The 14,847-nt window shown below is 37.0% G+C and overlaps 4 protein-coding genes across 4 annotated transcripts; 2 read left to right on the top strand and 2 right to left on the bottom strand.

The window, feature by feature from the left end:
* The first annotated feature begins 396 nt into the window (after positions 1 to 396).
* On the top strand, positions 397 to 3,128 carry eci1 (enoyl-CoA delta isomerase 1). Its single transcript, XM_020937130.2, has 7 exons — positions 397 to 528; positions 1,557 to 1,667; positions 1,748 to 1,875; positions 1,942 to 2,088; positions 2,180 to 2,301; positions 2,379 to 2,557; positions 2,781 to 3,128. The coding sequence occupies exons 1-7, from the start codon at positions 486 to 488 to the stop codon at positions 2,945 to 2,947; spliced, it is 897 nt and encodes a 298-aa protein (XP_020792789.1). The 5' UTR covers positions 397 to 485; the 3' UTR covers positions 2,948 to 3,128.
* A 389-nt stretch (positions 3,129 to 3,517) lies between these two features.
* dnase1 (deoxyribonuclease I) lies at positions 3,518 to 5,553 on the bottom strand. Its single transcript, XM_055165377.1, has 6 exons — positions 5,146 to 5,553; positions 4,588 to 4,676; positions 4,433 to 4,516; positions 4,165 to 4,277; positions 3,922 to 4,034; positions 3,518 to 3,824 (listed from the first exon to the last, which is right to left on the bottom strand). Exons 1-6 carry the CDS (start codon positions 5,281 to 5,283, stop codon positions 3,597 to 3,599), a joined length of 765 nt encoding a protein of 254 aa, XP_055021352.1. The 5' UTR covers positions 5,284 to 5,553; the 3' UTR covers positions 3,518 to 3,596.
* Positions 5,554 to 6,633: 1,080 nt separating this feature from the next.
* Positions 6,634 to 8,862, bottom strand: LOC110171409 (uncharacterized). Its single transcript, XM_020937119.2, has 5 exons — positions 8,789 to 8,862; positions 8,333 to 8,471; positions 8,112 to 8,253; positions 7,578 to 7,678; positions 6,634 to 7,476 (listed from the first exon to the last, which is right to left on the bottom strand). Exons 1-5 carry the CDS (start codon positions 8,793 to 8,795, stop codon positions 6,957 to 6,959), a joined length of 909 nt encoding a protein of 302 aa, XP_020792778.1. The 5' UTR covers positions 8,796 to 8,862; the 3' UTR covers positions 6,634 to 6,956.
* A 765-nt stretch (positions 8,863 to 9,627) lies between these two features.
* On the top strand, positions 9,628 to 14,170 carry nat15 (N-acetyltransferase 15 (GCN5-related, putative)). The gene is made up of 7 exons (XM_020937141.2): positions 9,628 to 9,808; positions 10,268 to 10,383; positions 10,548 to 10,677; positions 10,944 to 11,040; positions 11,306 to 11,540; positions 12,193 to 12,356; positions 12,998 to 14,170. Exons 2-6 carry the CDS (start codon positions 10,274 to 10,276, stop codon positions 12,347 to 12,349), a joined length of 729 nt encoding a protein of 242 aa, XP_020792800.1. The 5' UTR covers positions 9,628 to 9,808; positions 10,268 to 10,273; the 3' UTR covers positions 12,350 to 12,356; positions 12,998 to 14,170.
* The last annotated feature ends 677 nt before the right edge of the window (positions 14,171 to 14,847 follow it).

The raw sequence follows: 14,847 nt of genomic DNA, 5'->3' as shown, positions 1-14,847 counted from the left end.
ATACAGTCTGTGAGTAACACCCACAACTAAACCCCCTCTCTCTCACTCACTCACTCACTCACTCACTCAGTCTCTCAGTCTCTCTTCATCTTTCTCTGACTCTCTCACTTTCACACCCTTCTGTTGTTGTACAGGGCAAAGAAACAATAAAAGAAAGTTCAAGAAAAAAAATAAAAAATGACAGTAGTATTAGTGACTGATCTGTTAGTTTGGCCATTACGGTTTTAAAATACTTCAGAATTCCAAATGTATTTTCATTAGACAAGTATTATCAGTAATGGTGGTAGTGAAAATAGGAAGTGATTGATATTTTATGATTTAAAAAAAAAAAAAAAAATCCACGTGAGATTCAGGTCTTTTATTTATGCCCCGCCCCTAAAAGTGTCACGTGACCGTTACCGCGGAAGTCGCTGTTGTGGTGTGTATATATATATATATATATACACATAGCAGTCTGTGTGCTTTTGCTTATTGCGTCGGTCAAAATGGCATTGAGAGCTGCACTCAGACCGAAATGTGCTTTTTTGGGTATGTGTATCTGTTTGCATGAAAGGAAAACTTTATTGCAATATGTTTATCTATAAATGGCGCAGTTCGGTGAATAGCTGCATGATCTTTAGCCCGAAATGTAGGTGAAAGTTCAGAGCATTCATTGGTTTATATTTACTTAAAGTTGCATCTCATTTCTAGTTGACCGTATAACAGTTTAAAAGTGTTCGTCTTGCGGAGTGACGCGACATAACCTGTAGAAAAAGCTAAATAATTAATGTTTAATAATAACCTGCTAATCCATTTGTCACATCCACCAGAATAGATGAAGAAGCTTCAAAGGGTTTTAGTATTGTGAAGTAGCAGAGGTCCAGAGATGAAACTATTTATAAAACTCAAATTATTTCTGTGATTAAATTATAAATCAGTAGTATAAAAGATACATTTGTATGGTGTGCTTTTGTCTTCATTGATTTGAGGACAATGTTTTATTTATATAGAGCACACAATATAATTTTAGGCAATAGGGGTGTATCCTCAGAAGTCTCTCGATAATATCGAGGTCCATCGAAATATATCGATTCACAAGTTTCTTTGCTTAAATTCATTGATATGGTACAGCAGGAAAAAACAGAGGGAACTACATCGTCCAAGATCCTTTTGCTGCTTAGAACTGCTGAAGAAATAACAGTTCTAAGCACTTTTAAATCTTATTTCTTTGAATTAAGTCTTGTCAAGGCATTTTAAGAAGAAAAAGTAGCATATTCAAAATTTTGTTAGCCTCCACAAAATATCACAATAAATACCATGCCGTGAGATGCATATCGTGAAAATATTGTACCGAGAGATTTGGATATTGTTACATCCCTATTAGGCAACTAACCAGGTCAAACTTTTACTTTTTCATTTCCTTGGTGGTTTAGTCCGATCTGTTAACCAGCAGATTTAATTTCTCCCAAAATGTGTGACTGAAACAAAAATGTGGGATTTCAAAATATAATACAATTTATGAAAACATGCTATTTTTTAAAAAAAATCAGATAATTTTGTGTATGCACATTTTGCAGGCCTTCTGCAGTCCAGTGGCAGTCATGGCAGAGTCTCTACAGTTCTTGTCTCTCAGATGAGAAATAATACAACTGCTCCCAAGATTAAGGTTGACTTCAACCAAAGCACAGGTTTGTTATTTTCAATGTTCACTGTGTTAATTTGCAAGAAGTTCACATCTAATATTTTAAACGTACTGTGTGTTTTATAGGTGTGGCTGTGTTGTCAATGCAGAGTCCTCCAGTGAACAGCCTCAGTTTAGACTTCCTCACAGAGCTCTGCATCAATCTGGAGAAGCTGGAGATGGACAAGGCTTGTAGAGGCCTAATCATCACATCGGTACAACTTGTGTTTTACTGTATATTCTTTACAAGTATTTTTAATAACTGGAGTGTTTTAACATAGACCCAGCCCAAAGTGTTCTCAGCCGGGCTAGACATCATGGAGATGTATGGCAAGAGCCCGGAGCGCTGTGGGGAGTTCTGGAGAGCTGTGCAGGAGATGTGGCTCAAGATCTATGGATCAAACATGGTCACTATAGCTGCTATCAATGTACGTGTACATTTTTAAGCAAATCGTTATCTGAATCTTTTTTTTAAAAACTTTAATATTAGTAAACATTGAATGCTTTCTTCCCACATAGGGCTCCAGTCCCGCAGGAGGATGTCTGTTGGGTTTAACTTGTGATTACAGAATAATGGCTGACAACCCTCGCTACACCATTGGCCTTAATGAGACACTGCTTGGCATTGTTGCTCCTTTCTGGTATAGATAGAAATATTATTAAAAATAATTATAACTTTTCAGCTTCAGTTTTTGACACTGACTAATGTTCAACACAGGTTTAAGGACACAATGGTGAACACAGTAGGCCACCGTAACACAGAGATGGCCCTGGAGCTGGGCCTTCTCTACAGCCCCTCAGAGGCTCTCAAAATCGGACTAGTGGACAAGCTCGTGCCTCAGGATCAGCTCCTCACCACAGCCACAGAAACAATGACAAAGTGGTTGGCTATTCCAGGTATGGCACAACACAATATAACCAAACATGCATCACTACTCTTAGAAAGTTTCTATAGTTGATTTGATAAAATATGAACTTATATAATATTTGGCAACTTACTTTTGTAGTCACACTGGTTATTTGCATTTACATGTGGTTAATGAAGAAAACACTAAAGTCATCTAAATATTTAATCAAATAAACAATTATAGTAACAAAGGTTTCAAAACCTTTTTTCCAGACCATGCCAGACAAATTACAAAGTCCATGATGAGGAAGCCGACTATTGACAAGCTGACATCAAATAGAGAAGCAGACATACAGAACTTTGTGAGCTTTATCACTAAAGACTCCATCCAGAAGTCCCTACGCATGTACCTGGAGATGCTGAAGAAGAGAAAAGCCTGAATGACCACTTTGCCTGCAGTAACATGTTATTTTTCAATCACCTGGGTGCCAACTAACTGTAAAAACATTTTATTCAAATTTCCATGGATTTGATGTAAATGAAAGGGATTAATGACCTCTCCTTTTTATTCTAATTTGCGAGATGAAAAATAAAAATTAACACTCTAAACCAGACACCAAATTTTATTAGTACATGTTGATAATGTATCTGTGATCTGATTTGTTGGAAAACTGTAGGAGCGATGTCCATTCAGATCCAGTTAAGACAGAGATACCTCCACCGGGAAGTGATCGCTCACAGCCAAAGCCTACGGGGGAGAAAGATGATCAAATTGAATCACTACATTTGTATATGGCTTCAGCTAGAGAAAGAAAAGGACAAATTTTTACCTAGTATGATGTAGGAATAAAAAAGCAGGAGGAATAGATATAAAAGGCCACTCAATTTCATGTTCCTTACTGTGTGTATAGTTAGACCTGAGCATTTAATGATATACAGCCTAAGAAAGCTCTCTAAATCTATACTTAATACACCGATACAGCAGTATCATGTTCTGTTGTTTTACCAGTTCAAGCTTCAGATTTAGTGCTGCCTGAAAATCAAAGACTTTGGCACTGCCAGGTACCACTCCTTTGAGAGCATCAGCCGTCACCACAATCCTGTAGACAGAGAAGAACAGTTGAGTGAAACATTAAGTACTTCTGAGTTCATATGAATGTACCTGTCATAGGCACAGTTGGAGTTGGTGACTGTAGTGTCGGCATCATTTGTGATCAGCCAGTGGAAGCTCTTATCTGTGAAGAGTCTGATCTGGTTCCACTCCGAGTCTGTCACGTAATTACAATCACTGTTGAAGTCGCCGAGCAGGATAATGTTCTGTCAATGATGGACAGAAAAAGAGGAATAAATATAAGATAATGACTACAGGATGATGAATATTATAACTTTGTAAATGGTATTTGTGTTTGAGTACATTTGTATTCCAGCGCTTGCGGACATCAGTCACCACATCGTAAAGAGCATCCACTTCCTTGAGGGCGGATTCTGGAGATGTGTGCTGTGGGATTAGGACGAACTTCTGCAGAGCTAAAGCACACACAAGTACATATACTCTTTTTATAGGTACACAGTTGAGGTATTGTATATGTTAAGGCTGATAGTTTAGAAAAATATTTAAACAAGTATTGAATTGAACACATCAGTGTGTGAGTGATACCGGTGCTGGAGGAAAACATGACATTGAAGGGCTCTCTGTTGAAGGTGTCAGTTCCACATGATTCACAGCCATCATCGAACAGGTAGCTGTTTACCACAGACACAGTCTTCTCCCTGAAACAACATGTGCAGTGGTTTGGTCATTTACAATATATTATGATCATTCTGCATGAAAGGTGTCAACTATCAATTTTTGCAACAGCTATTTACATAAATGCTGTGACAAAAAAAAATCTAAAGTTATTTCTGCAAGAAAACAATGTAAAAACCTGTAGAGGAAGAGATATCTCTCTTTGTAGGTGCTGCGTCCCAGAGGTTCACTCACAATGTAGTTGTATGTGAATGCAGCTCCCCTAAAATATAATTTTTAATTCAATGCGCATGCTTTTATTCGTATATGTGTAGAGTGAAGGTGTGAACTGACTTGTTGACATAAGACATGAGCTTCTCTGTGGCTGACAGGTCATTGTCTCTCACTTCCTGGATCAAGATGATGTCATAGCGATGGACAATCTACAACACATAACAGACCAACAGCATTTTCCCCTGCAGAACAGAAACAAGTCTGTAGTTGCTTCTGCGCTGAGAGTGATTTCATTGTTGTAGTTAGCTCTTTGCACTGTTGTAGAATTATAGTAAAGGTCAGGACCATGGAGTATAATATGGTTGGGACATTGTTATAAGGTTTTATAATTGTTAAATTGGGGTTCTGGTTGAGCAGGTCCTAATTTTGAGACTAGGGTTAAGGTTAGGGCCAGAATGAGGATGAGGGTTATGGGTTTACTGTCAAAAATATGTCAAAATGTTCTAAGAAAGGTAACATAGAGGTTACTGGTGCTTTGGAAAACATACATAAGATCCCTTTAGTATGTCTTCAGTATGACTTGTATTGTATTGTATTGTGTTTGTTGTGAAAATACAACTGTATAGTCAAAAATAGGCTATATACAGGATAAATATTACATAAAAGTGTGTTTCTAACCTTAGTGATGATGTCCATAAGGGTAGAGTTGGACGCCTTTGTGTCTCCAAATGACTTTATGTTGAAGGCTCCCAGCAGCAAACCATTACACACATGCAGCAAAGCCACACACAAGCACACAGTACTCAGCACACGCATCCTGGAATATAAAAGACCACAGTGAATACACCTCTGTTGGCTGAGAGTGTGGGACAATACCACCTGGACCCATACACATGAGTCTGATATCTGATTAGGAGGCTCTGATAGAGAAGTTGTTTGTTAGTTTTGGTGTATTGTATAAAACATTGTAGCTGTTAATAGAGATGACCTTGATCACTGTTACTGTTACTAAGTATGTTAAGCTCATGGGGCAAAGATTAAACTAAGTGTTCAGAATCTCTCAATTTGAGAGTATAGCAAGACTATGTTTTTTATTGGGACATATAGCTGCACTTATATAGCTAACCTTTTATAATACACATGCTGTATATAATGCACATTCATTTGTTTAGGCTTATCTTGCTTTGCTTACTATCATTGCATACAGTGCTGTTGCTTGTGTCTTTGACTACATGCTTGCAAGAATGCTATAAAGTTAATTTTTTTTTAGCAGTTATTTATAAATCCTTGTAGTATTTTCATAGAACACTAGATTTTTCCATCAGAAAATTCAGCCCTCCAACATAGTGCACCTAAGAGTACATTTTCATTTTGACTATTAAATAATGTGATTCATGGTATTACAACAGTCCTCTAAAACCCTTTAAAAAAGTTTTAGCTGTTAAAATCAAAATGAACTCAATAATAAGAACATTTTAAATGTATTAAATTGAGTTAAGTACATAACTAGAAAGCCAACTATTAAGCATTGTGCTGAAACTGTTAAACTTACTTACACTAACTGTAACTTTATCAAGTAATAATTACCTTTAGAAACAGAAGTTTAACCACTACTATTATAATGTACTCATGCAAAACTCAAAGGAACAGGAGCCCACACAGAATAAACACAATAATTATACTTGCCTGTTGCCCTGGTAAAGTCTTCTAGTATGTGACTGTATTCAACTTCTCCACCAAAAGACACCTGTCCCTGGTGTGGGTTTTATTTACCTGGAATGCCATGTGATCCATCAGTCCACATGGGGAGGGGGCACCAACATTTGTCTTCTACAGGTCCAAACACTGTACTGAAGATCTGAGCCCTCTCAGTCTATTTCTAAATAGTAATAGCATTGTAACACAAATCATAATTCATACAAAATAGTACTGTATATAGTATTGGCACTATGTAATATGAGTAAACTAAAGCTAATATTGTGTATCCTTGCTGTGTAACAAGCCTCAACAGAAACAAATCAAACAGGAGCAATAATAAATTAATAAATAATAATAAAGGATCAATATATTACAAAAAAGTACACATCTTTAGTAGTGTAACTCGATTCGATAAGTGGTTGAGGGAAGAAATAATGATTGAACAGATGACATTTTAAACAAGATAAGTTAAGTGCATTTATGATCAACTTTGTGTGACCTACTTTTTATTTTAAAAGTGACAATTCAATACACTATACAGTAAGTAGAAAACTAACTCTGCTCCATTTTTGTGGACTGCATTTTAAATAATTATTTAGCTTGCTATATCAGTATCTAGTTAGATGGCATAAATATAATATGAAAAATCCCACAGACATGCAGACTCTCTCCACACTTCACCCATTTCAAACAGAAACATAAACTCCTGGACTTAATATTGTCTTGCAATTAAAATATAGAACACAAAATCAGAGGAGCCATTTAAAAAAAACAACAAACCTCAATCTGTTTCATTTATCTTTCTTAGACTGTTTGGTCTTCGGTTTGTCATGTGGTCTACCATTTTGCTCTTTATTTGGTCCATTTTCTTTACGGCATTGTGCTTCCATAGACTGTCTTATATTTTTCAGCAAAGCAGATGTTGTTTTTAAAGATTTAAGGTCTTCAAATAAATATGATACTTCTGTTAGTCTTTTCAGCTCTCTTCTGAAGGTTTGCTGTGCTAATTTAATTTTCTTTTTATCTTGTATGTCCATGTTCCCCTCTACTCTACAACCATCATTTTCCATTTGCAGAGCCCCTTCACCACTGGATTCAACTTCAACCATGCTCTGCACCCCGCCGCTGTAGCCGCTGATCATCATACTGGGGTAAATGTCATGATTCCGGTGAGCTTCTACCAGTGGAAGTTTAACGTGCAGAAATGTTGATGTTGGTGGATGTGTTTCGGACAGTGCCAGCTTAAGTCTTCTCATAGCCTCTTCTTTTCGAGTCCTGGAAGCATCCCCTTTGACACTGAACGTGTCATACCTTAAATAATAAAATAACAAATGTTGTTTACAGTCATTATTATGCGGACTTGAGTTTGTAAAAATATTCGAATTGTATATTTTCAAATACAGAAGGCTCACCTTGTAATGTGTCGTATAAATAGTTTGGCTGGACAGTTTAGTTTCTTTGAGCTGCGAACCCGTCTTTTTATATTTTCCTGTTCCACATCCCGACATTCCTCCTGCAGAAGGTTAAATGATAGTGATCAGCAAAGTCACGTTCATAGATCCTAAGTGTGTCAAAGCTGAACTATGAAAAAAACAGTAGCTTTGTGGTTAAAGCGGTTGTCCACCAGCCCAAAATTTGAAGGAAAAATGCATGCTGACATTGTGTCTTTGGGAAGACACTTCACCAATATTGCCTCCGGTATCCATGTACACTTACACTAAGTGGTACATGAATGGGAGTGCTAGTGAGGGCAAATAAGTTGCAATGGATTCCTGGCAACAATTTACCATATTTATAGCATATAATATAATAATATGTATGTTCATTAACATGCATTGTCCTGACCAAATAATGACAAAAATCAACAGGACTCGTAAGTGAGGAGTACTTCATACGATTGTTATTTACCAAGTGCCAACTGTGAGTTGTACTGGATGTGTACCTACCTTGGCTTTTTTCACATAAGCCTTGCCGTGCTGACACAACAGTATGATTCTCCTTCGCACACACAAGGGCACATCCTCTGAGTAGTCGTCCACTTGCCAAAACTGTCGTCCATTGTTGCAAGTTTCTCTCGTATGGTCAGACCTAAGTAAAGGATCAAACAAGAAAAGGCAACTGAGATTAACCCATAAAGAAGGTTTCTATATGTGACCCAGTAACTTACCACTTGATGTATGAGGTATAAGTGGCCCGGCTGTGGCTCTCCAACAATGTGGTCAGCTCATTTTCATTGTTGATAATCCCCGAAATGTAGCCATCGCCTCTTTTTATAACATGGAAGCAGGGTGGGATCCAAAATAAATCTAACAACAAGGATGTATTATAATGATGTTAATTTTTGTACATAACAGCGTCAGATATAGTACATGATGTCTAAATTCAAAACTCTGGTCAATTCGTACAAACTATAGTGTAATTAACAGATAGCGCCGAGACAAAGCAAATGGTAAACAAATATAGCCTGTATACTATAGGGACCACAGCAGGGTTAGTAAGAGTTGATCACGCGCTGCAGCAAGTGAGTCAAGTTTTATTTAAGTAATTTTACTGCATTAAGCATGCCTTTTAAGAACTATTTAAATGTATAACGCAAAATTCAGAAATAATTTGAACAACTTACCCTCCATTCTGCGACTCCCTTCTTCTTCATCACGAGCAGGGGAGGAGTAACAAACGACCACTGTCTAATACCGCCATCTACTGTCCGGGGTAGGCAGTGCAACATGCTATCCCCATACACTCAGATCAGCCCTAGTTTTTTTTTAGTTAATTTATTAATTTATTTATTTTTTACCTTGATTAATTTAATGTTTATACAGATGACTGAGGGGCAACTAAATGTACATAGTTATAATGCAGATTTTTGTTCTTGGACCTATTCACTAATAGAAATAATCAGGTTCAACATTTGTAAATTTAATTTTAAGATATTTTATGACAAAGTACGATTTTATTAATAGAAAAAACTATCTCTTGCCCCAATTAATAGTATTGCAGGGTTTCAAACGACATCACAACATTCTGTGGACCAAAAATATGTAATACCGATGGGGAAGCTAAAATTATTATAGCTTAAATGCATATTTTTGTTGTAATACAGTGCTTTCTTGAGTTGAATCACTCATAGAAATGAACAGAACATTTGTGCATTTACCTTTTGGATATTTTATGGTAAAGGACAATGTAATCAATTGGAAAATCTGTCCCTTGCCCTCATTTGAGAGTATGTCATCTTCACATTACACAACACGAAACCCACAGACAAATATACCATTCACAAAATTCATAAAATCGTGACAAAGAATTTGGTAATTTAAACACAATTATAATAATTAAGTAAACACAGAACAATTTAAAACTGTTAATTGTTGACATAGGCCTACTTTTGACAGTTGGTAAATATGATTTTTCTAGTGGGCGGAGCTGAGCAGCTTTGACGTAATCCAAACAGGAAGTAAACATCCAGCTGTTAGCTGAGCAGACGCCGCTCCGATCTGTCACCAAATAGCAATGAACTAATCCTGGAATCTGGGAGTAAAAACCGGATTTATTATGGTGTGTCCGGAGTAGTGACTGAGGTGACCGACAGCAAGGAGTAGACTAGTTTCAGACTTTGCTGTGGTTGCAGTGTTAAAACAAGGTAGGTTGACTGAGACGTCTAATGCTAGCCGCGTTAGCTCCTGTTAGCATGTCCGCTAATCACCAGCCAGCTGATTGCATGTATATAAAAATACGCTTAATGTTTTATCTTACATGTTTACCTAGGATCATAAACGGTAAACCCAGTATTAGTCTATTTATTATTGTCTGTGACAGCTACGTGAAATCTTTCAAGTTAAACCTTAAGCGAGCTATTTTTGGCAAATAGTTGTTACTTTATCTTTGGATGTATGCAAATGTTATAAGGTGGTTATGTATAAAACTTGACTTATGTCTCTGTAAATGAGAAGGAATAAAAAATATATATATATATAACAGTAATGGATCTTAAATACAACTAACTTTTAAACTAATTACTGGAGTGTTTTAGTGAAATTTAATCAAAAGAAACTGACTCCACTGTTGAAACTAACTCCACTGTCTGTTTACATGTTTGCAGGTGTGAATGAGTGACGTGGTGCCCCCCGCAGCTCTCAGTGAAGTCCAACTCCGCTTCCTCTGTCATGATGACATAGACAGTGTCAAGCTGCTCTGTGGGGATTGGTTTCCAATCGAGTAAGTCTAGTATGATTATGTAGTGTATGCAGTAGAATGCCAACAAAATGGTTGCTGGTGGTGTTTAGTGAGATCGTGTTACAACAGCAATAGTATAATCATTCCACCATTGGATTCCCATTGTAGAACAGTAGCAGTTGCTGAAATAATTATCTTAATTATAGGTACCCAGACTCATGGTATCAGGACATCACATCCAACAAAAAGTTCTTCTCCCTGGCAGCCACCTTCAGAGGAGGCATTGTGGGAATGATTGTGGCTGAGATCAAAGGCCGGACCAAAGTACACAAAGAGGTACAATGCTTTTATTCAAGTACATATTTACCTTGAACAAAGTCCATCATTTGCATTTAAGAATTTGCCTTGACACAAGTCTATTTGTTTAGACCTCTCACATTACATTGGAATAAAATCTAGGCAACTTTGACTGTAGGCAGTTCTGGAGCCCTCATATTATGTTGTTATGACTTTTAATGAAGTTATTATGTCACTCAAAAATGTATTTATGTGTGGTTTTGAAGAGATTAAAAAACAGTTTTCATCATGTGTGTTTGTATTAGGATGGAGACATCTTGGCCTCCAGTTTCCCTGTGGACACACAGGTAGCATACATTCTGAGCCTGGGAGTGGTCAAAGAGTTTAGGAAACAAGGCATAGGTAAGATTATCTTTTAAACAAACAAACACACGCACACACATACACACATCCAATTTTGATGGTAAATATTCACTACTCTCACTAGAAATTATATCAAATGCTTCCAGTAGTTCTGAATGCAAATAGATAATAAGCTATTTGCATTTCAATCTCTCAAAACTAAGTATGTAAGTGTAGAGCATTAAATGGTCCAAAATTGTTGCATTAAGCACATTCACTAAATATTTGGATTTGGAGCCTCTAATCTTATTGATTTTGCCTGTAGGCTCCCTGCTGCTGGACAGTCTGAAGGAGCACATCTCGACCACCGCGCAGGACCACTGTAAGGCCATCTATCTACACGTCCTCACCACCAACAACACTGCCATCCACTTCTATGAGAACAGGGACTTCAGACAGCACCACTACTTGCCCTATTACTACTCCATAAGAGGGGTCCTCAAAGATGGATTCACTTATGTTCTGTACATTAACGGAGGACATCCACCATGGACAATCTTATATCCTTTGAGTTTTTGGTGTAATTATGTTGTCTTTAAATAGGTTTTAATTATTCAACACATACACATAATAATGTTAATTATTCATATTGCAATATTAGCACACTGTTATATGCATTGTACTTGGGTACGATGCTAAACTGCAAATGACATGGGCTCCCTTGTTGGTCTTGGCACCCAGATTTGTATTATTTATGAATAATTAGCACAACACACATTGTTTTGAGCTCCTGACTCCATCTTATTATTAGCACATTTGTTTTTTCAAAGGCAATATATTCTCACACATGTAAGGTTGGTAATGAAACTCTTAACTGCTAATCCCGCTCTCGACAAAAAAAAATTGGTTGAGCAGTCTGATCCACTGACCCACAGGTTGGTGGTACGATTCTAGCTCCCGCAGATGATTGCTGTCAATGTGTCCTTGGGCAAGACACTTAACCTACCTCGCTCCCAGTTTTTACACTGGTGTATGAATGTGTGTGTGAATGGGTAAGTGGTTTCTTGTTGTAAAGCACTTTGAGTGCCTTGAAGGTGGAAAAGTTCTATATAAAAATGTGACCATTTACCATCTAACTCAACCATTCTGACAGAACCATTATTGTATCAGTGTAAACCAGGTAATGTGAGCTCTTCCTTAACCTGTTTTCACTGATTATATCCAACACATTGGGGCCACTCTGGCCAGCCTCAGTCCCTGCTCCCTCCCACAGAGGCTGTACCGACAGGCCCAGTCCCTGCTGCGCTCCTTGCTGCCCTGGTCCAACCTTGCGTCCAAGACAGGCATCCAGTACAGCCGAACAATGTGACAAAGAGGTAATCTCTTTTCATCTATTTTATTACCTCCGCCAAGGAGGTTATGTTTTTGCCGGCGTTTGTCTGTTTGTTTGTCTGTTAGCAACATAACTCAAAAAGTTATGGACCGATTTTGATGAAATTTTCAGGATTTGTTGGAAATGTGAAAAAATCCTGGATTCTGGATCACTTTGAAATTTTAGTTAACATTGTGGTAAATGGGGCCAAAAATTTTGTTTCTCAATATCTCGATTAATTATTGACCAAACCCCATGAAATTTGACTCAGGGATGGACAATCGGATCCTCTTTCATATTCCAAATTGAAAGATACGAGACAAATATTTATGGAAAACACAATTAATATGAGGGGGACTGTAGTCCTTGGCAGAGGTCTGCGCTCTCTGAGTGCTTTTCTAGTGTTTTATATGCAAACTTATTACAGTTATAGGGTTGCTATCATTAGTTTGACCAAGTCTTGTGTTCTGCGTGTGTTATATAGGCAGTATTAGTTTCAGTGCATTTTTTGAGCAAAGTTAGATTGATAAAGTAGTTGAGCTTATAGAAAAGTGTTTAACATATGTAGCTTAGCAAGTCATGACTTTTTGCAGCCTGTCTTTCTTGTTTAGACTTTTCTTAATGTTTGTCTCTCTTCTTTCCCAGGACACTTGTGTTTCCAGTCCCATGAGTCTTCCCCTGTGCACACAGATGTACACATGCTCAGTCAAGTACCCTCACTGTGTGTGTCACTGGTTCTACCTGTGGCACTTAGCTGTCTTCAGCCCTTAACCACTCTTCACCACTGTCAGGTTTACTGCCTCAGCTCTGTGCCAGCACCATACGGGTCTGCAAATTGAAAAGTTTGGATCAGATTTTTTAAAAAATTTATTATTTGTAATTTTCAACTCAAACTAATAACAAAAACATTATGGCCAGTCTCAGCAGGGATGCTCACAGAGATGATTTTTGATCAACAAAAACAACTTACTTTGAAATGTTTGTTGTTGAATGATTAATAGAGGGTAGAAAAAGCTTCAAAGTCATCTGTCATCTGGACATTGAATCTCTGAAGCCTTTTCTACCGTGGACCACTCTTGGAGGAATGAGGTATTACACCAGTTCGATTAATACAAGGTTTATAAACACTTACTGTATATTGTATACAGCTTGCATGCTGACTTACTGCTTTAACCGCCAGCAGTGGCACAGAGTGGTCAGTAAACCTGCTTCTTCTGCTGACAGCGGTACTGTAACCACAAACACACCTAGCTGTTTTGGTGTAAATGACTCTGCACTCTGTGTCATTGAGAAGTAGTCCTTTTTTATTGTTTGTCCTCTTTACCACTGTTTCACAGACTGTATGTATACTGTTTGTATATTATATATACTCATTGCTAATATATGAATTTTTATGTATTTTTGTTCAATACTGTTGTTATGCTTAGTAAGATTTTTAGCCATCCATTTCCAGTTCCTTTTTTTCATTCAGACTGAAATTTTAAAATGTTCCTCATTTGAAATTACTGATTTTAAACAGATTTGTTTATTTTAGGTGCACATGTAAATTAACAAATCACAAAAACATGTTATTAAATGTATGTATGTTTTAGTTTACAATCACTCATGAAGTTACAGCTGTTGATGGCAGACATGCCTAAAAACATTAAAGGTGGTATGGCAATCAACTAAAGGTTTGCTCCAGACCCCTTGAAGTGTAACTCTCCAAAGCTTTCTTTATTATATTTGGTATAAACAGCATGCATATCCTGCAAAACGTACAGTATGTAAAGAACCTATATTTTTTTCTTCAAATACTAAACATTTAAATGCAGCTCACTTCTGGCCCATTTCGAATGTCTAGTAGGTTTTTAAACTCAACTGCAGCGAATGTAAAATTGCTTGCCTGGAAATCCAGAAGGATACCTCTCTGTATTTGTTACACAGATCCAGAGTTTTATAGGCAGTAAGAGTGCTGCTTATGATGACAAATCTCCATTGATCAAAAAAACTGTTGTCTCAGTTGATGAAAAATAATAAATTAGATTTGTGCGTAGTACGTTGAACAACACACATTATACATTATGCCACATTTAGCATTACAATATACTTTTCATAATTACTACTGTTAAACACAGCATTTATTGTTCAAACTCTTCAAAAGTATATTTCATTGTATGCAATAAATACTTTTAGATATTGACTATTGACTTTAGAATGAATGCTTGGTGGCATAACAAAATGGTTCTGGTTCTGATATAGTTTTATTGTTTTATTTCTATACTATAACTTTTTGTCATTCTTTCTGATGTGTAAATAGGCTGCAGTATTTTCCATCTCCAATTTTTAAAAGTGGTTCTTAGGATTATGTAAAGCCCTTTTTTTCTATTACTTAATGATACAAACATACATAGATGTACAGTACGCTCTGGGCATTGTGCGCGCTTCATTGTGTTTGCAAGTTACCGTAATTGATATAATCGTGCGTCACTATTACGACTGTACGGTAACAGTAA

The sequence above is a fragment of the Boleophthalmus pectinirostris genome, unplaced genomic scaffold (assembly GCF_026225935.1).
Source record: "Boleophthalmus pectinirostris isolate CB_2022bp ecotype Guang Dong unplaced genomic scaffold, ASM2622593v1 HiC_scaffold_710, whole genome shotgun sequence".
Taxonomy (NCBI): Eukaryota; Metazoa; Chordata; class Actinopteri; order Gobiiformes; family Gobiidae; genus Boleophthalmus; species Boleophthalmus pectinirostris.
The sequence above is the reverse complement of the archived record's forward strand: the minus strand, read 5'-3'. Positions and strand labels throughout refer to the sequence as shown.